The 26,346-nt window shown below is 43.3% G+C and overlaps 2 protein-coding genes, 1 non-coding gene and 2 pseudogenes across 3 annotated transcripts; 1 reads left to right on the forward strand and 4 right to left on the reverse strand.

Annotated features, from left to right (window-relative positions):
- Window positions 1–762: 762 nt before the first annotated feature.
- On the reverse strand, window positions 763–7,302 carry LOC120057127 (ribonucleoside-diphosphate reductase large subunit-like). The gene is made up of 18 exons (XM_039005563.1): window positions 7,167–7,302; window positions 6,455–6,543; window positions 6,166–6,343; window positions 5,774–5,934; window positions 5,641–5,680; window positions 5,290–5,452; window positions 4,979–5,120; window positions 4,643–4,726; window positions 4,265–4,426; window positions 4,000–4,079; window positions 3,710–3,911; window positions 3,165–3,314; window positions 2,819–3,040; window positions 2,607–2,683; window positions 2,329–2,464; window positions 2,078–2,173; window positions 1,732–1,920; window positions 763–1,446 (listed from the first exon to the last, which is right to left on the reverse strand). The coding sequence occupies exons 1-18, from the start codon at window positions 7,183–7,185 to the stop codon at window positions 1,258–1,260; spliced, it is 2,379 nt and encodes a 792-aa protein (XP_038861491.1). The 5' UTR covers window positions 7,186–7,302; the 3' UTR covers window positions 763–1,257.
- LOC120057671 lies at window positions 1,523–1,640 on the reverse strand (annotated as a pseudogene).
- On the reverse strand, window positions 4,518–4,596 carry LOC120057662. Its single transcript, XR_005477949.1, has one exon. It is a non-coding gene; the product is annotated as a small nucleolar RNA SNORD83 (small nucleolar RNA).
- LOC120057670 lies at window positions 4,829–4,946 on the reverse strand (annotated as a pseudogene).
- A 10,690-nt stretch (window positions 7,303–17,992) lies between the features above and the next one.
- slc6a7 (solute carrier family 6 member 7) lies at window positions 17,993–25,723 on the forward strand. The gene is made up of 14 exons (XM_039004720.1): window positions 17,993–18,183; window positions 20,382–20,610; window positions 21,171–21,302; window positions 21,466–21,673; window positions 22,041–22,179; window positions 22,281–22,415; window positions 22,582–22,685; window positions 22,774–22,898; window positions 23,153–23,265; window positions 23,374–23,511; window positions 23,590–23,689; window positions 23,863–23,981; window positions 24,504–24,677; window positions 24,944–25,723. The coding sequence occupies exons 1-14, from the start codon at window positions 18,115–18,117 to the stop codon at window positions 25,136–25,138; spliced, it is 1,980 nt and encodes a 659-aa protein (XP_038860648.1). The 5' UTR covers window positions 17,993–18,114; the 3' UTR covers window positions 25,139–25,723.
- Window positions 25,724–26,346: the final 623 nt, after the last annotated feature.

Here is a 26,346-nt window from a genome sequence, read left to right on the forward strand (position 1 = left end):
TCTAAGAATTTCTGCACAATCTATCAGAAACTGTCTCAAGGAAGCTCATCACAGTTCATCCAAGATGAGCATTGGAGAAGTGTGCTCTCCACGGATTAATCCCAGTTTATCTGTACTGGGCAGATGACAGACATGGCATAGTGTGGGCGAGCGGTTTGCTGAGGTTAACGTTGTGGAGTGTCCCATGGTGGGTTTATGGTATGGGCAGGTATAAACTACATACAAATGAACACAATTGCATTTTATTGATGGCAATTTGAATGCACAGCGATACCGTGACAAGATCCTGAGGCACTTTGTCATGCCATTGATCCCCCTCCACCCCATGTCACAAGGATCTGTACAAAATTCCTGGAAGCTGAAAATGTCCTAGCTCTTCCATGGCCTGCATACTCACCGGACATGTCATCTATTGAGCAAGTTTGGAATGCTCTGGATCAACAAGTACGACAGTGTGTTCCAGTTCTCGCCAATATCCAGCAACTTCATGCAGCCATTGAAGAGTGGGACAACATTCCACAGAACACAATAAACAGCCCGATCAACTCTATATGAAGATGTTACGCAGCATGAGGCAAATGGTGGTCACACCAGATATTGACAATTGTCTGATCCACACCTTTTTTTCTTGTACGGTACAGTATCTGTGATGAACAGATGCATATCTGTATTCCCAGTTGTGTGAAATCCATAGATTAGGGCCTAATGAATGTATTTAAATTGACTGATTTCCTTATCTGAACATTAACTCAGTAAACTTCAAATTGTTGCATGTTGCGTTTATATTTTTGTTCAGCATACAAAGCAATTTTATTTTCCCCACAGGTCAAATACAAAAAAAGACTTATAATATACACTAATGTTGTTTAAGTTCATTCAGCAAGTTATGAGATTCTTAGATTTACATATTAACAATGGAGTAGACAAACAGTTTGGAAACTCTGAATCCTATACAAAACAAATCAGACAAACAGATCCACACAGACAGTGTAACTGTGAAAGATAAATAGAAAACAGTTAATCTGGTATTAGCAGACAGAGCACACCTTGTACAGCACTATAGTTAGGCTACATTAGCATGCCCACAACAAACATAAAAGCCTGTTCTATTAAGAGTGATCTGACATCAGGGCAGATTACTGTATAATGTTACCTGACCTAATGACAGTGTGGTTCAAAGATCCTGAGGACTTCAGTGGTCCACTGCTATGGTTAATTAACTAAAGAGCGTGGGTAGGGGAAGGAGTGGGGTGCCGTCTAAGAGCCACACATCAGGCAGTCGTCGCGGTTCTCCAGGGAACACACCATAGCGGCTCTGTTGAGCTCCTTGACCGCCTCCAAGTTCTTAGCCGACTGAGACTCCTTCAGCTTCTCCTTGTTCAGGGTGAACTGGATGGGGTTGGCTGCAGGCTTGGTCCTCAGGTAGTACATGCCCGTCTTCAGACCCTGAGGAGCAGAAAAGAGGTTAGTGGTTTATCGTATTTAATATTTAACACTACTTTGATCCTCATAAGTTGCCTCCCTAGCCAATCACGCCAAGTTCCCATTGTTCTGGGTCCTCGGCATAGACCTGTCACTCTCCGCCCCTCATGACACACGCGCGACACTTTCAGTCGGACTACAATGCTTCAAGGGGCAGCATCAGCCAGCCATTTTAACACCAGAGTTAAGGATGGCCCTGAGCTAAGAAAATGCAATCTTATAGAAACTTCAATAGGCAAGCTGACTCACCTGCTTCCAGCCATAGAAGTGCATGCTGGTGAGCTTGCCGTAGTTAGGCTCAGCAATGTGGATGTTGAGGGACTGGCTCTGGTCTATGAAGGCCCCGCGGTCAGCAGCCATCTTCAGAATAGTCTTCTGGGAGATCTCCCACACAGTCTTATACAGCTCCTTCAGGTCATCTGGGATCTCAGCAATGCCCTAAAGACAAGTAACAATAGAACGATGACAACTACTAAAAAAGGATAGCGCTTTTAAAATCTAACAAAAGTTAGACATGACCTTCACAAAATACAGTCAAAAGGGCATAATTGCACTCTGATTGGTCTTCATTGATTGTGATGGTCTGGGTTCTCACCTGGATGGATCCGTTCTGACCAATCAGCTGGTTCTTCATCTCCTCATTCCACAGCCCTCTCTCTGTTAGGTCCTTCAACAGATGGGGGTTCACAATCTACAAGGAGCACAAAGAACATTAGTCCTCACATATACACAACTCTAGCTTTTTACACCCCCAAACTCAAAGCCTTCTAGTGTTTGAGTATGCTGTGTATGTGTTTCAGCAGAGGTCTAACTGTCTATGGAACCCACAGAGAGAGTGGTACTGACCTGGAACTCTCCAGAGAGGACTCTGCGGGTGTAGATGTTGCTGGTGTAGGGCTCGATAGACTCGTTGTTGCCCAGGATCTGGGCTGTAGAGGCCGTGGGCATGGGGGCCAGCAGCAGACTGTTCCTCACACCGTGCCTGGAGAGACGGGGCAGAAGGGTGAGTGAAGTGGTGATGAAAAAGAAAGGCGACAACATTTAAATCCACTTGGTTGGTCATGTATGTGTTGAGACTAACTGTAGTTGGGTTGGTAAAATGGAGGACAAGGTTGAGAACTTACTTGGCAATCTTTTCCTTGAGAACTGTCCAGTCCCACAGGTCAGTTGGGGTTTTGTCCCACATGTTGTACTGAAGGATCTGGGGAAAATAACCATTTAAGCCTGAGACCCACACCAGAACATTCTCCTTAATCCAAAATTAACTATTGACAAGTTAGTTACCCTAAACAGGATATCTAACATCTCAGTTAGGTGTAAGGGTGGTGGTACTCACTCCTTTACTGACAGGGGAGCCTGGGTAGGTCTGGTAGGCACCGAGCTCAGCAGCAAGTTCACAGCTGGACTCCAGGGCAGCGTAGTAGATGGTCTCAAAGATCTGAGTGTTGAGCTTCTGGGCCTCGGCGCTCTCAAAGGGGAAACGCATCAGGATGAAAGCATCAGCAAGACCCTGCACACCGATACCAATGGGCCTGTGGCGCTTGTTGGAGTTCTCAGCCTGGTTAGAGAGGAGGCGAGGCATGGGGCAATCAGTTACTGGCCCACATTAAGATATAACCTGTAGAATCACCAGTCTTGCTGATCATATTATTAGTATCACTAAGTTGAACACTAGACATTACCTCGACCACAGGGTAGTAGTTGATCTCAATGATCTTGTTGAGGTTCCTGACGATGACCTTGGTGACGTAGGCCAGCTTGTTGAAGTCAAATGTTCTCTCTGGGGTGACATACATGTTGAGGGCGATGGACGCCAGGTTACACACTGCCACCTGAGATTGGGAAATAGGAGCCAGATAGATTAGCGCCACACTTAGGCCATTTAAACATTCTTTGGTGTGATCCAACATTTATTTTCAACAATATACAAATCAAAGGATGCCATTCAAACAGCTTTGGGATTAAGTATGCATGTTATCAGAGCCATCATCCTTGGGTGATAGATACTGTAGTTGGGTCATCTCTGCGTTGAGCGCTAATGCATATCTATGAGGTCATCCTGTGGCCAGAGTCAATAACACAAACTGAGGCTGGTCTCCGTTTGCGTCCAAAATGTCAACCTAATCCCTGTATAGTCCACTACCTTCAACCAGTGCCCCGATACAGGGAACAGGTATGGACTTGGTCAAAAGTAGTTCAAACAGTTTAGGTAATCGATTGCCCTCACCTCATCATGGCTGGTGTACTCTACAATTTCGGTACAAAGGTTACTGGACTTAATGGTGCCCAGGTTCTGCTGATTACTCTTCCTGTTGCAGGCGTCCTTGTAAAGCATATAGGGGGTGCCCGTCTCAGTCTGGGACTCAATAATGGCATGCCACACCTGCTGGGCCTTCACCACCCGCTTGACCCGACCCTCCTGCTCATACCTGACGACAGAGACAGGTCCAGTGAGACATTGCACAGGGAGTAGACTGGTATGGAGCAGTTATACCGGGTCAGGAGCGCCGGTCTTACCTGGTATAGAGCTTCTCAAACTCCTCCCCCCAGCACTCATCCAGTCCAGGGCAGTCACTGGGGCACATCAGGGACCAGTCCTGTGGGTACGATACACCATTGAGTACTGATATCTTTCAAGAAGATATTCATCTAAACAGAACCACTCCTTATTCCCTTCTTTAATTCAACCTTGAGGAGCGATGTACAAAATATACTAGAGCTCGAATTTCACAAAATTCCATATCTGGTTTGAATAGTTCAGTTGATAAATGTTGCTGCATACCTGGTTGCTCTCCACTCTCTTCATAAAGAGGTCAGGGATCCACATGCCGTAGAACAGATCTCTGGCCCTCTGCTCTTCCTTCCCCGTGTTCTTCTTCAGGTCCAAGAAGTCAAACACATCAAAGTGCCACGGCTCCAGGTACATGGCAAACGCACCAGGTCTCTGAGGAGGGCAATGAGCGGGAGTTAAATGCCTGATGACGGTACAGTAAACACAGGCCACAGAGTCTGAAAGACCATATGCATGTTCTCAGAGCCATCAGACTTGGGTGATAGATAGTGGGTCATCTCTGCGCAGAGCACTAATGCATATCTATGAGGTCATCCTGTGGCCGGAGTCAATAACAAAACCTGTATTCAAATCTAATTTCATTCTCACCTTGTTGCCTCCCTGGTCCACATAGCGTGCTGTGTTGTTGTACACTCGGAGCATGGGGACCAGCCCATTGGAATTACCATTTGTCTTAAAAAATAAAAACAAAGAAGTCTCAGTAACTGAGTGACTCGCCAAGCGTCAATGAAACAGGAGTCATTTTTTTCTCATGTACAAACTTTCCCCAAGATCTGTCAGAGCCATCAATCACGCCAAGTACCCACTGTTCTGGGTCCTCGGCGTAGACATAGCCCCATCACTCTACACCCCTCCTGACACTTAGTCGGACAGCAACGCCTCAAGGGGCAGTCTTATTTATGAACGTGACCATGTGAACCTCACCCCAGCAATGTAGCTGCCCGTGGCTCTGATGCAGCTGACTGCCACGCCGATGCCCCCTGCTGATTTAGAGATTAGGGCACACTGCTTTAGGGTGTCGTAGATGCCCTCAATGCTGTCATCCTTCATGGCCAACAGGAAACAGCTGAAAAGTCAACAAGGACAACCAATTTAAAACTGATCAAGCGCTTTTCTGGTTTGCACTCAAAGATGTCGGTATTTTCTACAATTCAGTAATCATAGCCATTACACCGAGGAATGGGAATGGTTTCTAGTAGAATGGCAAAAGTAGATCCAAAATATGAAGTACTTACCTGGACAGTTGTGGGCGGTTGGTGCCAGCATTGAAGAGTGTGGGCGAAGCGTGGGTGAACCACTTCTCTGACAGCAGGTTGTAAGTCTCGATGACAGCGTCAATGTCAGTCTGATGAATCCCAACTGCCACCCTCATGAGCATGTGCTGGGGTCGCTCGGCAACTACACAGAAACAGAACAGGTCAGCATGAGGGATGGAGCTCATCTGAACCACATAAGAAAACAGCTCTGAAAATGTGCCTGTTTGGCCAGGTGCCACTGGTGAGGAGCCCTAATCCAGTGTAGCATAGGTTCATATCATGACAAGATGTCAATTCTTACAGGGACGTAGTTTATTTAACCCGACTCACCTTTCCCATTAATCTTCAGAAGGTATGACCGCTCAAGTGTCTGTAGAAAAACAAAAAAGTGTTTACTTTCCTACCATTGCAGAATGTACTTTTAAATGATTATGGTTCATAAACCATCTACTGTAAAAATGACCTTGAATCCAAAGAAGTTGTAGGAGAAGTCCCGGTCGAAGATGATTGCAGAGTTGAGGCGATCCTTATTTTCTAGGACAATGTCAAGTGTCTCCTTGGCAACCATGGGAGAGTGGCATCTGTTTAGTGGGTTGACATAGTTGTAGAGATCCTCCACCACATCTAAAACAGCATTGACAGAAAAAAAATAGAGATTTCCAGATACCTTAGTTTCACACCCAGGGTTTAGAAATTACTTTTAGGTACCAATTTCTTCAGTTACCAGAAGTGCGATTGTCAGCTCACTGGCAAATTCAACATCCGTGCCACTGAATGAGTGGACTGGCTGAATCTTGGCTACTTTGAGTGAGCCTGATAATGGAGCAATATGCATAACTTGCAAGAGAGACTTACCACTGAACACCTTCTTGGTCTCCTTGTGCAGGTTGGAGACGGCGATGCGGGCAGCCAGGATGGCATAGTCGGGGTGTTTCGTTGTGAGGGTGGCAGCAATCTCTGCAGCCAGTGTGTCCAGCTCCACTGTAGTGACCCCACTGTACAGACCCTGAATTACCTTCATGGTGATCTGGGTCTAAACGTGGGACAACAGGCAGGGTAAAGGGTGCGTTAGAGGAACACAGCACACAGAAACACTAGAATTAACAAACAACGGAAATACATTGAACATAAAATATCGACTCACTGGATCTACAAAGTCAGAGTTGAGTCCATAGCACAGCTTCTGAATGCGGGAAGTGATCTTGTCAAACATGACACGCTCTTCGCGCCCATCTGAAAATGATGTAATGACGGAAGTGTTAAGCAGAAAATCAACAATAAAATATATGTGCGCGCCATGGAAAAGGAATTTACAAGTTAATGTCAGTAATTGCCACAAAGCTTAAAAACAAAGTTAATTTAGTTATGTAATTGATGGGATAGTCACGGATAGTAGCCAACGCCCGGTTGTGTAACCCAGAAAGTTGTTTTGGGATTAAAAGTATAATTTAAATACTTGAAAATGTTAACTAGCTATATGATTAATTAATTGATGGGAGTCACGGATACTTCCAATCAAATGACCTAGATAGAAGCACCTAGCTGGCTAGCTAAACTACAAAACGTTGACAAATTTGGCGCCAAGTTTGACAAAGGAACATTGCTGCAAGACTGTCAATAACCTGTTTTGATCGTTCTTTTTAAACATGACAGCGGTCTTTATCTAGCTAGCTAACGCATTCAATAACATTAGCTACCTAACTATGCAGTCATTCAACGTGGTTAATGACAGTACAGTAGCCAACGATATAATACACGTTCAAAAGCTTGCTTGTAAGAAAAAAAAACAAGACAAGAGTCAGTCAAATAGCAAACTTATCTAGCATTTGCTATTATTCCTACTAGAAATGACCTACCTCGCTTTATCACATGCATGTTGACAAGGGTTGTTTTCTTTCCAGAGAAAGTGCGAAAAATAAGAATACTGATATATATAGCTTAGAATGTACAGAGAGAGTCTCACGCTAACAGCCGTCGAAGACTTCAGGTGCAGAGGATAAACCGCGAATAACTACTTCTTCTTCTATGAAGTTTAACAGCGGTTGGCATCCAATTTGTTGCATTACCGCCACCTACTAGATTGGAGTACAACTTCCTTATACTTTGCTTGAAAAATAAAAATAAATACCCTACCATCTAACACTACACTCACTAATTTCAAAATTATATAAAATAAAATTAACACCACCCTACTCCACTAATTAAATGTATGTATTCCTACCTCATGCAATCATCCTGAAAGGATGGGACATCACCACTTAACACACCCTGTAACTCTTCTGATGTCAAATCTCGCACACCCAAATACCTCTTTGCAGCTGCCACCACAACCTCAATTTTCTGTGACTTACGTTCCCTCCCTGCTGTACAATTGATAACATTGCTATAAATGCTAAAAATCCAATCTTACTGAAACTTATATCACTTTTTGGCCTATCCCTCTGTACTGGTATATCTCTACTACTCTCACCGCTCCTCCCCCTTAACCCATCTTCCTCAGCATATGACAACTTCTGCACTACTCTAAACCTGGAAACCTCAACCTGCCTCTCTCGCACGGGACATTTCTGATCCCCAGCCCAATGGGCACCCCTACAATTAACACATACCACTACTTTCCCCAATGCTACACATTCCTTTGTCTCCTGCCCTTCTGCACACTTCTCACACATATGAACCTCCCTCCTACACACTGCTGCCACATGCCCATAAGCTTGACACCTGTAACAACGTAATGTATTCTGCACAAAAGCTCGTACAGGATAACTTATATATCCCAACATGACTTTCTCAGGCAAAGACTCAACATCAAAACTCAAAAGAACAGGCAACGACTCTTCTTTTTCACCACTCACGCTACCCTGTCTGCTTCGCACCAAATGACGAGCATCACAAACACTGGGAATCTTCCCCTTCAGTTTTTACATTTTCCGCTACCCCCACAATTCACATCTCTTGCCCCCATTCTTTTAATGCAAAGAGCCTGCTCCCTCTGACCAGCAGAAACACAAACAATTATTACAAGACCACTTGTGGTTACACTCACCGATTCCACAGCACCCAACTCTGTTAACATCTACCCTGAAACCACAAATGGATCAGCCGAAAGGCAAGGGTCTACTTTTTCCAAAAACTTCACTCCTACTGTCACAGACTAATTTTTATCCTGATGTTTGTGGTAAGCCTTGGACTCTGAGAACTTCACCACAGCTACCACCTACGATACTCCAATATATAAACTCAGCAAAAAAAGAAACGTCCTCTCAATGTCAACTGCGTTTATTTTCAGCAAACTTAACATGTGTAAATATTTGTATGAACATAACAAGATTCAACAACTGAGACATATTTTTTATATTTTTTATTTTTTTTATTTCACCTTTTTTTAACCAGGTAGGCTAGTTGAGAACAAGTTCTCATTTACAACTGTGACCTGGCCAAGATAAAGCAAAGCAGTACGACACAAACAACAACACAGAGTTACACATGGAATAAACAAGCGTACAGTCAATAACACAATAGAGAAAAAGAAAGTCTGTATACAGTGTGTGCAAATGGCGTGAGGAGGTAAGGCAATAAATAAGCCATAGTAGCGGAGTAATTACAATTTATCAAATGAACACTGGAGTGATAGATGAGCAGATGATGATGTGCATGTAGAAATACTGGTGTGCAAAAGAGAAGAAAAGTAAATAAAAACAATATGGGGATGAGGTAGGTAGATTGGGTGGGCTATTTACAGATGGGCTATGTACAGCTGCAGCGATCGGTAAGCTGCTCAGATAGCTGATGTTTAAAGTTAGTGAGGGAAATATAAGTCTCCAGCTTCAGCGATTTTTGCAATTCGTTCCAGTCATTGGCAGCTGAGAACTGGAAGGAAAAGCGGCCAAAGGAGGTGTTGGCTTTGGGGATGACCAGTGAGATATACCTGCTGGAGCGCATGCTACGGGTGGGTGTTGTTATTGTGACCAGTGAGCTGAGATAAGTCGGAGCTTTACCTAGCATAGACTTATAGATGACCTGGAGCCAGTGGGTCTGGCGACGAATATGTAGCGAGGGCCAGCCGACTAGAGCATACAGGTCGCAGTGGTGGGTGGTATATGGTGATTTGGTAACAAAATGGATGGCACTGTGATAGACTGCATCCAGTTTGCTGAGTAGAGTATTGGAAGCTATTTTGTAAATGACATCGCCGAAGTCAAGGATCGGTAGGATAGTCAGTTTAACGAGGGTATGTTTGGCGGCTTTGAAGGAGTGAAGGAGGCTTTGTTGCGAAATAGGAAGCCGATTCTAGACTTCATTTTGGATTGGAAATGTTTAATATGAGTCTGGAAGGAGAGTTTACAGTCTAGCCAGACACCTAGGTATTTGTAGTTGTCCACATATTCTAAGTCAGAACCGTCCAAAGTAGTGATGCATTTGGTTTTACTAGAGTTTAAGAGCAGTTGGAGGCCACGGAAGGAGTGTTGTATGGCATTGAAGCTTGTTTGGAGGTTAGTTAACACAGTGTCCAAAGAAGGGCACTGTGTTAAACTGAACAAATTCCACAGACATGTGACTAAAAGAAATTGAATAATGTGTCCCTGAACAAAGGGGGGGTCAAAATCAAAAGTAACAGTCAGTATCTGGTGTGGCCACCAGCTGCTTTAAGTACTGCAGTGTATCTCCTCCTCATGGACTGCACCAGATTAACCAGTTCTTGCTGTGAGATGTTAACCCACTCTTCCACCAAGGCACCTGCAAGTTCCCGGACATTTCTGGGGGGAATGGCCCTAGCCCTCACCCTCCAATCCAACAGGTCCCAGATGTACTCAATGGAATTGAGATCTGGGCTCTTCGCTGGCCATGGCAGAACACTGACATTCCTGTCTTGCAGGAGATCACACACAGAACAAGCAGTATGGCTGGTGGCATTGTCATGCTGGAGGGTCATGTCAGAATGAGCCTGCAGGAAGGGTACCACATGAGGGAGGAGGATGTCTTCCCTCTCACGCACAGAGTTAAGATTGCCTGCAATGACAACAAGCTCAGTCCGATGATGCTGTGACACACCGGCCCAGAACATGACGGACCCTCCACCTCCAAATCGATCCGGCTCCAGAGTACAGGCCTCAGTGTAATGCTCATTCCTTCGACGATAAACGCGAATCCGACCATCACCCCTGGTGAGACAAAACTGAGACTCGTCGGTGAAGAGCACTTTTAGCCAGTCCTGTCTGGTCCAGCAACGGTGGGTTTGTGCCCATAGGTGACGTTGTTGCCGGTGATGTCTGGTGAGGACCTGCCTTACAACAGTCCTACAAGCCCTCAGTCCAGCCTCTCTCAGCCTACTGCGGACAGTCTGAGCGCTGATGGAGGGATTGTGAGTTCTTGGTGTAACTCGGGCAGTTGTTGTTGCCATCCTGTACCTGTCCCGCAGGTGTGATGTTCGGATGTACCGATCCTGTGCAGGTGTTGTTACAAATGGTCTGCCACTGCGAGGACAATCAGCTGTCCGTCCTGTCTCCCTGTAGCGCTGTCTTAGGCGTCTCACAGTACGGACATTGCAATTTATTGCCCCGGCCACATCTTCAGTCCTCATGTCTCTTTGCAGCATGCCTCAGGCATGTTCACGCAGATGATCAGGGACCCTGGCCATCTTTCTTTTGGTGTTTTTCAGAGTCAGTAGAAAGGCCTCTTTAGTGTCTTAAGTTTTCATAACTGTGACCTTAATTGCCTACTGTCTGTAAGCTGTTAGTGTCTTAACGACTGTTCCACAGGTGCATGTTCATTAATTGTTCATGGTTCACTGAACAAGCAAACCCTTTACAATGACGATCTGTGAAGTTATTTGGATTTTTACGAATGATCTATGAAAGACAGGGTCCTGAAAAATATAGATAGATAGACAGACAGACAGACAACAACAACAAAAAAATATATATGGGAAGCAGGCAAATGCCTTTCACTGAGTTGTGCAAAGACAGACTGACAAGGGTGAGACAATTCATTTTAATTTATCTTAATGTTCTTTTGTTGATGTTTGTAGGTGCATTATCCTTCTGACCCTATGAAGCCAGGTTCCATCTACTTTTTAATTCCTCACAAGTGTGGCTTGTTTGGTGTCTGCTGTGAAGGAATATCACAACAAGTCAACTACTTGATTGATAAAGGCATGTCATCCAGCAAAGGCAGCAGCACAGTCATCAACTACATGCACCATTTCTTCACCAACTACGGAGTTGGGGAAACACATGTGGACCTGAATTGGGATAACTGCAGTGGCCAAAACAATAACAAGTTTGTGCTCTTCCTGATCACAGGCCACACCAAGTTTGCCCCCGAAAGGTGCTTTGGGCCTCATCAAGCAGCGCTTCAGAAAGACCAGTGAACACTTTGTCCGAGATTGCTGGTGTTGTGAAGGACAGCACTGTGACAGGAGTGACCACAGATCAAGCAGTACCAACACTTCAGGTGAATATCATTTTCATTGCATTGTATGCAGTGGCAACCGGCCATTCATTTGGAGCCCCACATTTTTAGAGCAATTTTTTTTGGGGGGGGTGGGGCTTGCCTGTTTTGCATGTTATTTTGGAATTAATACATGTCACATATCAGTTTGCAAACAATGTAAAAAAAAATCTTTGAGTTAATAAAGCCACATACAAACATGGTGTCTTTTTTTATTTATTGAGTAACAGGCTGACTACACCGCTCGCATCGCGTGCGCGAGCGTTGCAAAATAAATTTAGAAATCTATATTATTCAATTATTGCACCCACACTGCTCGCGCGCACCAACAAGCATCTGCGTTGCCAAGGGCTAAAATAGAAGTCAGTTCTATTTGTGACGTAGATCACGCTGCAAGTCCTGCCTCTCACATCTCTGCATTGGTTTATAGAAGCAGGTACCCTCATTGGTTATACCCACGTGGGTGACTGAAAGACGAACGAGGTCAGTGGCGGTAATGCACCTAATTTATGAAAGTTGCCAATCGCAATATAAAGTCAAGAGAAGAAAAAGCCTAGGAGGAGAGATGACTATAAACTATTCGGTTGACCGTTTTATGTGTGGATTAATTGTAGGAGTAGAGGACCTTGTGCATTTCAGGTAAAATAACAACTCAATGTTTATATCCCAAGACAAATTAGCTAGCAACAGCAAGCTAGCTAAATAGGACAAATTAGCTATCAAGTGCAAGCTAGCTTGCTAAATTGCCATAAATGTTTCATGCTTTTCGACCTGTCCCCAAATTAATGTAATTGGTTCAGAGTTTGTTTTGATATTTTAACCTGCGTGTCGTGATCGCGTTTGGTGTGGGGTGACAAAATACATTTATGCACGATGGCGCACGCGAGCAGCCGGTTTGGGTTCCGTGTAAGGCAGCTCCAAAATGCAGGTGTTTCAGCCGAGCTCAGTGCTTTCTGTGGTGGTGGGGCAGCCAGTGGAAAATACAGAGCGTAGGTGTTGGTAATGTTCTCTAGTTGTGCCGTGATTGGCTCAGCGTTCTATCACTCGTGGGGACACTTCGTCACCGCCAAGTCTAAGGGTAGAGCTAGAAAATTCAAGCCCCTTGGTTGCTACCATAGAGTTACATTAGAAGTGCCCATCCAAGAAGGCTCTATGTCATTGGCCACAGATAAAATGACGTCAAATCGCGTTATATCTACAGTAGCTTTGATTGGACATGTCAACATCATACTTTCAGAATCTTAGCTAGCAGTCATCATCATGAATCAAGTCGATAATCTACTGGCAAATCCTTTTTAATCCTTGTCATATGAAGAGAAGTAATGAAGAGAAAGAATAGATAAAACGTATCCATTCTCATTGGCCATTGGATATAAACATTACACAGCAGGTTGGAAATCGCAAATTCAACAATAAGTAGTTTAGATGAAATCAGTGGCTAACTGCAAGCATTGCAAAGCCATCACTGGCCTGCTATTCAGTGGGGTGGCTGTATGTTCCTAAAACTTTGATTAAAGGTCTCTTTTCCAAGCATAAAATTGAAAACATTCAACATTGGCCATGCTGTCAATCCAGCATGATTTGTGCCATGCTCAAAACAACTGTTAACTCGGAAGAATGAGCTCCGACCGGGAAAATACGTTTTCAACGGTCATCCAACTCGGAAATGTAAATCCGGAACTCGGGTCTCTTTCTAGAGCTACGACATGAAGATCACTGACGTCATCATAATTCAACCTTGTTTATTTCAGAGTTCCCAGTTGTCTTGAAAGCACCATAAATCCAGAGAAAGCTAGGTTTTGATGACAAAGTTTGATGACAAAATTTGCCCACGAAGGACTGCCGCGCAACCTTCCTGTTCAAGTGAGCACAGCACAACAAGGTGAGTCCAAAAATGTCTTGTATGCTGCTGCATAAATTCTGTTATATGCCAGGGAGATATGTATACTGTAGCTAAGAAAGTAATACTAAGTGTATGTTGTGTAGTTAGTTGTTAGTAGCCCATGTGCCTCACCCTAATTTTCCCCTCTTAATTTTGCCTACTGTTCTGACTTGGTGGTGCACATGTAGCCTATAACCTGTTTTAGAGAAATGTAATCAACAAATATTATAAGAGATTTCATTGTCTGTTTATATGCCCCCTTTATTTATCTGGCGGTTCTGACTTGGTGTACAGGGAGAACACTGTAAGAACAGCCCATGTTCTGAATTCTGTCGCTGTACATTTCAAAAGTGCTGAACAAATAGTCATATTGACTACGTTCGTCGTAGCTCGCTCATTAATGTCTTAATTGAAATTACGAATTGCCTCTTATCCGCTTGTTGTCCCCTCATGCCAACATTTGTACATCTAAGTTGTCAGTAGAAAGCACATTTGTTTAAGCAAGTCAGCCACATCAGCTATCATGGTTTTTTAAAAGGCAGTAAATTAGGCTGATTGAACTGTTTTGCTGACAGACAAGGCTCTGCTGATAGCCAGGTGTAGCAGTGGTAAGGTGTTGGGACTGCTGTTGGGACTCTGCTGTTGGGACAGCTTTATGCAGGCCCTAACAGTTTGTGGGAACCATTTGTCATTGTTATAGTGCAATTGTTGTGTTGTGTAGTTGCTTTGCTGACATGCATCCCACATTTTCTTTTTTTTCCCCCACCAAGATTTACCTGCTAAAATCATCACTAATTGTATGAGGTTATTCTTCTTATTTAAACTTGGGAGGTGAATTGATGTTATGCAAGGTTGTAATGTTTTCTACATTTTTTTGTTGTTATTTCCTGTTTTACAGCTTCGATGCTCTGGAGCCTGGTGTTGTTGTCACCAAGGAGCGTTCGGACTCAGTCGGGACCAGGTTTCAGCTGCTGCGCAACGCTGACATCCTTCCTCCCATAGATGGTCTGCCTGTACAAGCACCACCTGGACTGGACACAGCTAAACAAACTTATATTTTTGAGAATATCAGGGAGTTTTGCGACGAAGAAGCTATGGACATCACATGCCCAGCAACAAAGTCAAGGCCAGGACAAAAACAGGCGCTCTGAATATAGATTCCCTTGTTCATGTGTGGTTTGCACGGACCAGTCATCAGCACTATCTGCAGTGCCTCTACTCAAATGACTCTCTCCTTACACACACGCCATATGTTGCTGCTACTATTTATTATTTTATCCTGCTGCTCAGCCACTTTACCCCTTATTGTATGCATATTACTACCTGATCTATCACCAGTATCACTGATATGGTTATTGATATTGTTCTTGTACATACTGCATATTATGTAATTCTTTCTCTACTGGCATTGACACTTGTTCTTTTTTTTATATTGACACTATCTATTTTTTATATTGCTACTATATCATCTAATATTTATAACATATTTTTATCTGTACACTTTCAGTTTACCTGGAATTTTTCCTTACTGTAGGCTACTACTTTGACCACTTATAGTCTTAATCTTTACTACACTACTCACTGTTTAGCACATGACCTCACATGTGAATCCTTGTTGGGTGGGGCTGGCTTAAGAGGGTGTGAACAATGCTGAATGGCTGTAAACAAAGAAGAGCTCTCCAGTAGGTGTACCAAAACATTCAAGGGCCATTTTCTCAAAAGTGGGGTTTCAAGTTTATCAACTTTCAAAGGATAATTACTTTCCCATTGTTCCTCAAATGCAGTGTATGTTACCATTTTGTAGCTCTGTGTCTCTGCTTTTATCCAATGTAAAAAATTAAATTTCAAATGTTGCTACGTAAGACCGAATCAAGGCGGTCAGTCACATATAATACATAAATAATAATATAACCATCATAAGCACATCCTCCACAGAGTAGGCGTGCTGATCTAGGATCTGTCCATATAATATTATTCATTATGATCTAAAAGTCCAAACTGATGCAAGATCAGCACTCATAATCTGAGACGCTTTGTGGATACGGGCCCTGGGCTATTTGGACTAGGTGAGCCCTATCTGGTCATGAACTCAGGCTCAAAAGTCATTCTTGGGCTTTTCTTCTTCGTCTCTGCTGGCTGTTCCCAACAGAGGTTACAGACTGGTAGCTGGCGGGTTTGGCCACAGGGTTCATAAAGGTTGCATCTCTGCCAATGTCGCTTACCTTGGTGTGAAGTGACTGGGATTTTTCTGTGAAGGTTTCTGTAACAAGGGTTTTCCAGGTGGCACAATCTTTTTGATGATAGTGATGATATCAGAAAGCAAAGCATTGATTTTCACTGTTATGCAGACGATACACAACTTTACATTTCTGTGTCACCAGAGGATTTTAGCTCCACGGATACATTTTTATACTGTATTAGTGATTTAAATACTTGGATGGCTCACAACTTCCTACAGCTAAATCAAGACAAGACCGAGGTACTTATTGTTGGAGCCAAAGCACAGAGAGAGAATCTAGCCACACATTTTAATTCACAGGAAACAAAGATAAAACACCAGATAAAAAACCTAGGTGCTATTTTAGATTCTGAACTCAATTTCGAATCACACATTAGGAATGTGACCAAAATGGCTTTTTACCACCTGAGGAACATTGCCAAGGCGAGGCCATTTCTCTCTCAGGCTGATACAGAGAGACTCATCCATGTTTTTATTACAAGCAGGCTTGACTACTGTAATGCTCTCCTGTCTGGTCTACCCAAGAAAGCCATTGGTCAACTGCAAAACCTACAGAATGCTGCAGCACCGGTCCCAAGACCAGACGGAGAGCACACATTACACCGATTTTAAGGTTTCTGCACTAGCTGCCTGTGAGTTTGAGAATTAATTGTAAGATTTCTCTATTGGTTTTTAAATCAATCCACGATTGGGCACCCCAATACATGTCAGACGTGCTTTTAAGTTATGTACCCAGTAGGTTCCACAGGTCTTCTGGCACTGGCCTTTTAACCATCCCAAAGCCTAGGACCAAGAGGCATGGAGAGGCAGCCTTTAGTTACTATGCCCCCAGCCTCTGGAATAGCCTGCCAGAGAACCTGAGGGGAGCCGAAACTGTGGACATAATAAAAAGTGATCTTAAAACACATGTTTTTGGCTTTGCTTTTCCTTAGGGTGCTTTTTAGTTGTTCAATTTGTCATTCTTTTGTTTTTATGTTATGTTTGCTGTGTAGTAAATATTTGAGCTTTTATTTTCATTGTTTTTTATTTATTTATTTTCCTGTAAAGCACATTGCGTTGCATTCAGTGTCTGAAATGTGTTGAATAAACAAAGCTTGATTTGATTTGAAGTTATGTCCATGGACCATCGCAAGCCAAGATGCCATACAAATGAAGGCATTACTTATTTTTTCCTCATTTAGCCACTTTGTTCATACTGTTCATACTTTGTTCATACATGCTGTTTGAATTTTTTTTTATAGATCACCATGTAGCCTATTATCATATTGCATGTTACATACACAATTCCATCTTCTTGGCCATGCAACACAACAGGGGAGCTTAATATGTGGTTTCTCATTTCATAGAAATAGCAACGGCTGCAATTTCCTGCTGTTGCAGCTGGTTTCCTCTACTGATGCTCTGAGCAACACTTTCTCAGAATAGAAAAAAGACAGTCTTTGAAGAAGCAGGGTTTGATTAGACCTGCTGTAGCTGCTCAATAACCTGATGAAAATAGATTGAGACAGACAGACAGACAGACAGACAGATACAGTAGGCAAAACATTTTGTGAAGGGGTGCAGTTGTAGAAAGGGTGTGGTTTACCAACAGTAAAGGTGTTTTAAAAAGAGGGCGTGTTTTCCCCCCCTTTGTTCAATGGGCGGATTCGATTATGCTGAACTGCGGGGCACCCGTCTATGGCCGATGACGTCCCCGGGCAAAAGCAGTGAGACAGGAGCTCTGCGCAGCTCCATCATGTTGTCAACAAGGCAGCATGGTGCATCATCCAGAAACATACATCTCTTTTCCATAAAATATATGTTTGAATTTTCAAACAAATTTTAACTGGGAAGCCGGATAAAGCGTTTTTATCAAAAGCAATCATTTTTACATCTGAAAATACAGAATCCTACTCGTTACTCCACGTGCTTAATTATGTCACTTTTGTTTTGGTCCAATTTCGCTGTGGGCTTTGAACGGGCTCACACCCGGGAGGCAGCTCGGTTCCAAAACGAATGCAATCAAGCTTCACCCGGAGTAAAACACGACCAACGGGCGCCCGGGCCAGATTAATCGAATCCCCTCAGCGACTGCACCTGCGCTGTACTGTAATTTCCCGGTCATTACCAAAAGTGCCGATTTCAATCATCACTGACGAACATTTCCGTCAAAGCACGAATATATTACCATTAACTTTAATCTGAACAATGTATCGAACATCCAAAGAAACCAAGTGAATCTCTCCCCGGGAAAATGCCGAGCGAGCAGACAAAAACGGCACCTGGGAACATTACAGAGAAGAAATCAACACATCAACAAGGGGTAAGCAAGGAAACAACCTGTTGTTAGTTAATAGGAACTTTTTAAACGTCGTTAAAAGGTCTAATTTGACCTCTTTGTGAATATTGGATTGTTTTGGAATTTATGGAAAACGAATGGAACCATCGTTCTTTGTATTTGTAAAAGTAACCTAACCCGTATGTCCTCATTCCTCTGACATCCAATGTAGTGGAAAGTGCAACACCCTACAAGCCTACAGGTCACCATTGTCACCTCAGTAAAATTAGTTTTGTACTGGATATTCGGTTTTCTCTACTTGATAGCTATTGAACCAAGCATACCATGACTATGAAGATGGTGTATTCTGAATCAGGAGTGGATGGACAGTTTTTTGTTGTTGTTGAAATGTTTATTTTATTTGGGGGGCGGGGCTTTTAATCTTTAATAGCTCTTACACAAGTTCCATGATAATGAAAATGATATATTCTGAATCGGAACAGGATGGACAAAGATTAACAGCTATTTTTGTTCAAATTACATTTTCTTTTTGGGGGAGGCTTTCAATCTTTAATAGCACTAACACAAAGCGTGCCATGACTATGAAAATGATATATTCTGCATCGGTGGAGGATCTACAAAAATCTACAGCTTTTGTTTTTAAACATTTTTATTTTGATCACCCGCCTCCTCCACCTCACCAACCTGCTATTTAACCTTTTACTGCAGTGGGCTGAATCAGGGCCACACAGAGTGATTCTTGGTAGTCTTAAACAAATCTACTTTGAAACAAAAGTATACACCTCACACATGGTTATGGGCCTAAAAAAAGAGTTTAAATGTGTTCAATTTTGAGTTGCATTGCAATATTACTTTTTATATACATCATTAAATATAACAAAACTATTTGACATAGAAACACCAGACTTGTCAGTAATAAAAAATAAAAAATAATATGAATTATGAAATATATTAATAACATTCCACCCATGAGGGCACTTTTGGAAAGGAAATGGCTATTGAAGATTGAAAGATGTAAACAAAAAAAAAAATATATATGAACCAAGCATGCCATGACTATGAAGATGGTATATTCTGAATCAGGGAAGGATGGACAAAACCCACAGCTTTAAAAAAAATCTTTAATAGCTCTTACACAACGTGCCATGAATATGGAAATTATATATTCTGAATCGGGGGAAGGATGGATTAAAAATCCATGGCTTTTGGTTTTTGGAAATCTGATTTTGTTTTTGGAGGGGGTTCAACCTTCAATAGCTCTTACACAAAGCGCGCCATGACAATGACAATTCTATATATAATTGTCATTGTCATGGCTCGTTTTGTGTGAGAGCTATTAAAGATTTTTTTTAAAGCTGTGGGTTTTGTCCATCCTTCCCTGATTCAGAATATACCATCTTCAGAGTCATGGCATGCTTGGTTCAAATATCCAATATAAAACTACCTTGGGTATAAACCTCTCAATGTTTATTTCAAAGACATAATCAAAGTTTTAAGACTATCAACATTTCAGTTGATACAGACTTAACATCAATCCATCGCATTGCTCTCATTTTATTGTTTGTTTTGCATAACCTATTGTAGCTCATTGTATAACAACTACCTGTAGGCTACTCTTTCTACCCCTTTTATGACTTACAATGTGTCATGATGATGATGATGAGGCAGGCGGATGGTAGTGGCCTAAATCAAATGAATGGCAGTTCTCAAAACTGAACTGCATTTTTCACCTGACCTCTGTCCTCTTAGTGTTCTTAGTTCTTCTCTTTTCTGTCTGTTTAGCCGACTGGTCCACTGACAACACACACACACACACATAGGGGCAATAGTTCCTATTTTGTTGTGAGTTAAATTGTTTGCCTTGCAGGGGAGGAAGCAGAATGAGTGCTTGCATCAATTGCACTGGATGGCACAACAGTAACACAGCTCTAGAGGTCACACGCAATGGTTTACAAAGACTGCATGACAATGTCATATTTCCTGATGTGTGAACCACACCCATATCTGTAAACCTGGACTCCATAGCTATGCCTACCATTGTCACTGACTGTGTTCACCTTAAACAATGTGCAGTCCCAGTGTCTCATACAAGTTAAAATAGAGGGGGAGTACTTTACTTGTGACATGGAATCCAACTTTTCAACATTAAGGCATGACATCGTTATAGGTTATTCTGATAGAGGATCTGTCTGACAGTTTTGAATGTGTTATATCTGTTCTAGAGCCCAGCACAGCTGAATGGATTTAATTTAGCTCATGATGTCACCAATCCCTCATCCCAGCCACAGTTTGAGTCCCGCCCCCCGTCCCCTGCACCCCCACCAGACCCACGTATTCTCCCAAGAGAGCAGTGGGGTGGGAAGTATGAGTTTCTGCTCTCCTGTATCGGCTACTGTGTGGGATTGGGGAATGTGTGGAGGTTTCCCTACCTCTGCTACCGCAATGGAGGAGGTGAGTAACCCACAGCCAAGCTGGCTTTTAGCCCTCATACACTTCACACTGCCCCTCAAACTCTAAGTATGAATTAAGCTGTATTATTGTATTGAAATGGATGTGTATTATGTTACCTTGGCCTTCAGGTCTGCACTGTCCTCTCCCCTCTGTGGGTTGTGCTGCAGAGTTCATCTGAGAGCTGAAACCAAAGCCACGCAATCACAGGCAGCCAGTGGTGCTAGAAAGCCAACACACACCTGTGCACAGAAAAACACACCTTAAGACAGTCTACTGAATGGTTCATTCAAAACTATAGTACACAAACTTCAGCTCCCCATGTGAAGCTAGCACATGCTGAGACTTCAATAGTTGAGCGATAGAAAAACCCTCTGCTGGCTGGCAGCTTTCCAGATGTAGTAAGTGATTATATAGCCATAGTGCTGTTTGTAGGACATACTCTTACATGCCATGTATCTGTGTGGCTAGCAGCTCAGTGTTATAACAATCAAATTAATGAGGGATGTCGCCTCTTGTATTATCCCGTTTCCTGTTTGACCTGTGGCCTCCTCTGTCCCCAGGTGTGTTCCTCATCCCCTACTTCATCATGCTCTTCTTCACCGGTGTCCCCCTCTTTCTCATGGAGCTAAGTCTAGGCCAGTATGGAGCTGCTGGACCAATCACGGTGTGGAAGTGCTGCCCCCTCCTCAAAGGTAAACCCCCATGACCCCATTGTCCTCCCAACACTCCATAATTGTCCACCAACACTCCATAATTGTCCACCAACACTGATTAGCCTCAATCTTATGTTCTCCAACATCAGAAGCTCACTCATCTGGAGTACACACATCAATCTGCCTGTGTGTCTCTTTATAGGCATTGGCATTGGGATGCTTTGTGTGTCTATGCTGGTGTGCCTCTACTACAACGTGATCATAGCCTGGACCTTCTACTACCTGGGCAGCTCTTTCCAGAGCCCCCTGCCCTGGTCCTGTGATGCCCCAGCCAATGCTTACCTCTGTGGGAACGCCACTGTGAACAGCTCCTCTGGCAGAGCCCTCAGCCCCTCAGAGGTCTTCTGGAAGTAAGGGCTCTTCCACCACTGTAGAGTGTTTTTTGCTAAAAATGATTGAATGTCCTTTGCATGATTGAATTCAGATTAGGATTGGTTTATCGTGGGGGAATTAGCGTCACGCTGGCCCTCAACTGTATTGAAATATTGACGACCATGAAATGCCTGAAATGTTCTCCTTCAAAAAGTCTGTGCTGTGTGTACACTGTGCTGTATGTGTTCATGTCGTTAAGGAGATGAGCTGACTTTACTATATGATGTAACATCTATCTCCTGTTAAAAATGTCTCTGTTTGCTGGGTCTATCCAACTAGTTTTGGCTAGAGGTCTGAATACTCTGTGTGAATGTGTGTGTGTTTGCTCGGTGTATTGTGTTCCAGTGAGCGTGTTCTGGGTGTGGTGAACAGTAAGGGCCTCCATGACCCTGGTCCTGTCAGGTGGCCCCTGGCTCTCTGCCTCCTGGCTGCCTGGGTCATCATCTTCTTCTGCATGCTCAAGGGCATCCGCAGCTCTGGCAAGGTGATATAACACACACACACCTTTAAACACAGACATACTCATGTTACGCAAACATGCCCTCAAAACAAACATCCTTGCGCTTGGTGTTGCTAACTTTGTAGGTGGTTTATGTGACTGCGACGTTCCCGTACTTCGTGCTGATCGTTTTGATCATCAGGGGTGCTACACTGGAGGGGTCACTTCAGGGTGTGGCCTTCTACCTCACCCCTGACTGGGGCCGGCTGGCCAGTGCACAGGTAAACTACATCCCCTAGTGGAGACAGGCTGGTAGAATCTCTAGAGTAAAGTCAAGTTAGTTTGTTTTTGTGTGTATGGGTCTATCTGTAATGATGAGTGTCAAGGCCCTTGGTGCTGGCCAACAAAGTAGACAGCATGTCTTAACTGTCACCGTTCACCTTGTAGGTGTGGAACGATGCTGCCTCACAGGTCTTCTATTCGTTGGGGATTGGTGTTGGGGGGCTGCTCTCCATGGCCTCCTACAATAAGTTTGACAACAATGTCATCAGGTCAGTTGTACTCTACTCTACTACTGTTCTCTCTGAGGCTACAGGCATGCTGGGAAATGGAGTCTATTGAACATTGTGTTGCTTTCAGGGACTGTCTGGTCATCACCATAGGGAACTGCAGCACCAGCTTCTTTGCGGGCTTCGCCATATTCTCAATCCTGGGTCACATGGCCTGGAGGAAGGGAGTGCCTGTTGGCGAGGTGGCAGATACAGGTAGTTCTCGATGAGCCAGTCACTCCTCTTGTATTAACAATCAATCAATCAAATGTATTTATAAAGTCGTTTTTACATCAGCCGATGTCATAAGGTGCTATACAGAAACCCAGCCTAATACAGCAAGCAATGCAGATGTAGAAGCACATTTCTGTTACGGTTATGACATGGTAATCACAATATATCCAGTTATTATCATGGCACTAAAAAGCTATTTTATGGCAAAAAAAAGCTCATTATTGTTCTTGCTCCAGGTCCTGGTTTGGCATTTGTGGCGTACCCAGAAGCCCTTGCTCTACTGCCAGGCTCGGTGTTCTGGTCCATCCTCTTCTTCCTCATGCTTTTCATGCTGGGGGTCGACACTCTGGTAAACCACAGTCTTGTTCTGTATTGAACCCCCAGCTCTTTGAACTAACAAAACATATACATCTAACATCCCGCTCCCTGTCTTTCTGGCCCTGTTTTCTCTCTGTAGTTTGGTAACATGGAGGGCATCACCACGGCCGTGCTGGATGAGTTCCCACAGCTCAGAGCTAACATGAAGCAGAAGTCTCTGTTCCTGGGACTGCTGTGTTTCGGCTTCTATCTAATGGGACTGCTGTTGATCACTGATGTGAGTTTGTATTGAAGTGTGTGTGTGTGTGTGTGTGTGTGTGTGTGTGTGTGTGTACTGATGTCTGTCTCTCCATAGGGAGGGATTTACTGGTTCACCCTCATCGACTCCTTCGCCACTAGCTTCGGCCTCATTATCATCACCCTCTTCATGTGCATTGGCATCTCCTTCTTCTATGGTACACATCACCATGCAACTCTAGCTCCATACCCTGCATGCTACATTCCACATACTAACTGAACATACTAACCACTATTCAGACATGCCACACACTTGCTGTATGTCAATAGTGTCTTCAGATTCTTTGACTAATAAGCATGCATGTGTGTCTGCATTCCGTAACATTCACAGGAGTGAACCAGTTTTGCCAGGACATCATTGACATGATCTGTCTCTGTCCTCCCTGGTGCAGCAAAGTGCTGCTCTACTTCAAAGCATGCTGGGTATTCTGCACCCCATTTCTCCTACTGGTGAGTCAGACCCTCTACCTTTACATTATGTCTCTGAAAAAGCATCCCTCTGTCTAAAATCCACCCTTTGTTGCACCCTGACAGTGGTGAATAATTTAAAGAGACTGACATTCTATCCCCTTTTCCCCCGGCTGTGTTCTCTATGGGTTTATTTTCAATCACCCCTCATGTATGCACAGTATGTCTGATGTGTGTATTTGAATAAAAAAGTATTTAGTAGCTGTTGAATAGAAACATAAATGAGTGAACTAACCAAGTATCCTGAGCCAGAAAGAGGGAATGGATCATACCATAGAGGCTCTGCCTGGATTATCATACAGACGTCTGTTTAAAAGTCTGTGCATGCTCAGCCGCACTTTGCTGCGTCTGTCTGGGTGTTGGTCTATTTCTCCAAAGCTACTGTGAGTTTTTGATCACTGCTTTGATTCCATGGTTGCTGTTAAACTTTCATAGTGTAGATGCTTTTATTTCTGTTGCCTTTGTTTCACATGCCCCTCTGTTTTTGTGTCCCTGTGCATCCAGTTCATTCTGACCTATATCTTCATTGAGATGTACAACACCCCGCTGCAGTATGGTGCCTATGTGTATCCTCGCTGGGGCAAGGCACTGGGTGTGTGCATGGGCGCCACCTGCTGTCTGCAGATCCCCATCTGGGCCATCGTGGCCATCAGCAAGGAGTCTGGGACACTGAAAAACGTCAGTACCGTCCGCCCCATTTTCCCCTTGTCTGTCACTACACAAGCCATGTTACATGGCTATAGGAATTGCCCCAAGGGGACAAATAAAGCTGTATTGAAATGACTTGAATACTGAAGCCACACTAAGAACACATTAAACTCTTGATAGGTTAAAGGCTGCCAGTGTGCAAATAATTTAAGGGTTACATCAGTTATGAAAATAAACAGTCACATGCCATTCAGTTTAAAAATCTCTATTATTAATCTTTCTCTCTCTCCATTCAGCGTTTTAAGAAATCCATTCGACCTCTAAATTCCTGGAGGGGGAACAACTTGAACAACAGTGGAGGAGGAGAGGAACGAGTAGAGCCGGAGAGGATGGAGGCACCGTTCACGGTAAACCTGACAGACAGAGACACTGTCAACCTTACCGAGGTGGATTTCACAGCTATAGCCTGGGAAAATGGGACAGAGGCATGACCCTTCCTCACTGGTGGAGGTGAAGAGTATATCATCACCTGCAGAACTTTGTATGAAGAGACAAAGGAAGTATGTCACTGTCCAGGCATCATACCCTGCCAGCCAGAAGGATACCATTTTGCCATTTGCTATACTGACACTTTAAAGATACATTTTCTAAGTAGTCTTTGTTTTAAAAATTATCAGATTGTCCTTCAGGACAATGTGAATTGGTAGTTTTATTTATGCTTTAAAAATACATTTTACATTGTCTATTTGCAATTTTGCTAGAGTGTGTATATAGCCTAAAGGCCATGGCTGCAGCATGCATACACAGAGACCATGGGTGTATTCACTAGGAACTTAACAGAATGAAACGGGGAGGGACCTACTGGAATTGCTCCAATAGAAACTAGTTTTTACTGCAAAATATTTTACTCTACGCTCTTATCCAGAGTGACTTACAGCCTTGCTCAAGGGCACATCAACAGATTTTTCACCTAGTCAGCTCAGGGATTCAAACCAGTGACCTTTCAGTTACTGGCCCAATGCTATTAACCGTTAGGCTACATTTTTCATTTGAAATAAATTGTTTCTGTTGCAAAACGTTTTGGTCTAATGATTACACCCCATGTTTTTCTTCCTGAGAGGACAAATGTAGTGGTGCAAGGCTGTTTCAGTGTCCACTAACAAAGAGACGTGCTATTGGATGAGAATCACTGTGTGTGGTCTTCATCTCTATTCTGATCTGTAGCTCACCAGAGGACTAGCAGTGCAAAGGAATAAAACATATATAGTTTTAATATTAGGCTACTGGACATCTGTTTTTGTCATGTTTTAGTGCTGGTGGTGGGTATACACAGAGGGCAGTTCTTTCTTGACTGTAAAGCTAGGTGAAACTTTGACTACAGAGATCTATTTTTTATTTGTAACCTTTATTTAACTAGGCAAGTCAGTTAAGAACAAATTCTTATTTACAATGATGGCCTACCAAAAGGCCTCCTGCGGGGAGGGGGACTGGGGTAAAACATTTAAAATATAGGACAAAACACACATCATGACAAGAGAGACAACACTACATAAAGAGCATGGCAGCAACACAACATGGCAGCAGCACAACATGTTTGGGGACTCTTAAACATTCTTTTTTTGTGTAGTTTTAACTAAGACATTTATTTTGCCACAATACAAGGCAGTTCGTCCATGGCACAATGTATAAATTGCTCTGC

This window comes from Salvelinus namaycush, chromosome 12 (genome assembly GCF_016432855.1).
Source record: "Salvelinus namaycush isolate Seneca chromosome 12, SaNama_1.0, whole genome shotgun sequence".
NCBI classification, from domain to species: Eukaryota; Metazoa; Chordata; class Actinopteri; order Salmoniformes; family Salmonidae; genus Salvelinus; species Salvelinus namaycush.

Excerpts from the sequence above, each read along its gene's own strand:
- LOC120057127 (XM_039005563.1), bottom strand. Across the intron at positions 5,935-6,165 it reads GACCAAGAAGGTGTTCAGTG|ATGTGGTGGAGGATCTCTAC; the intron begins GTAAGTCTCTCT and ends ATGCTGTTTTAG. Across the intron at positions 2,684-2,818 it reads GCTCCCCTGTCAGTAAAGGA|ATCCTTCAGTACAACATGTG; the intron begins GTGAGTACCACC and ends TATTTTCCCCAG.
- slc6a7 (XM_039004720.1), top strand. The coding sequence starts at position 18,115 with ATGCCGAGCGAGCAGACAAAAACGGCACCTGGGAACATTACAGAGAAG. Across the intron at positions 22,899-23,152 it reads TGGCGAGGTGGCAGATACAG|GTCCTGGTTTGGCATTTGTG; the intron begins GTAGTTCTCGAT and ends TTCTTGCTCCAG. Across the intron at positions 23,266-23,373 it reads TGCTGGGGGTCGACACTCTG|TTTGGTAACATGGAGGGCAT; the intron begins GTAAACCACAGT and ends TTCTCTCTGTAG.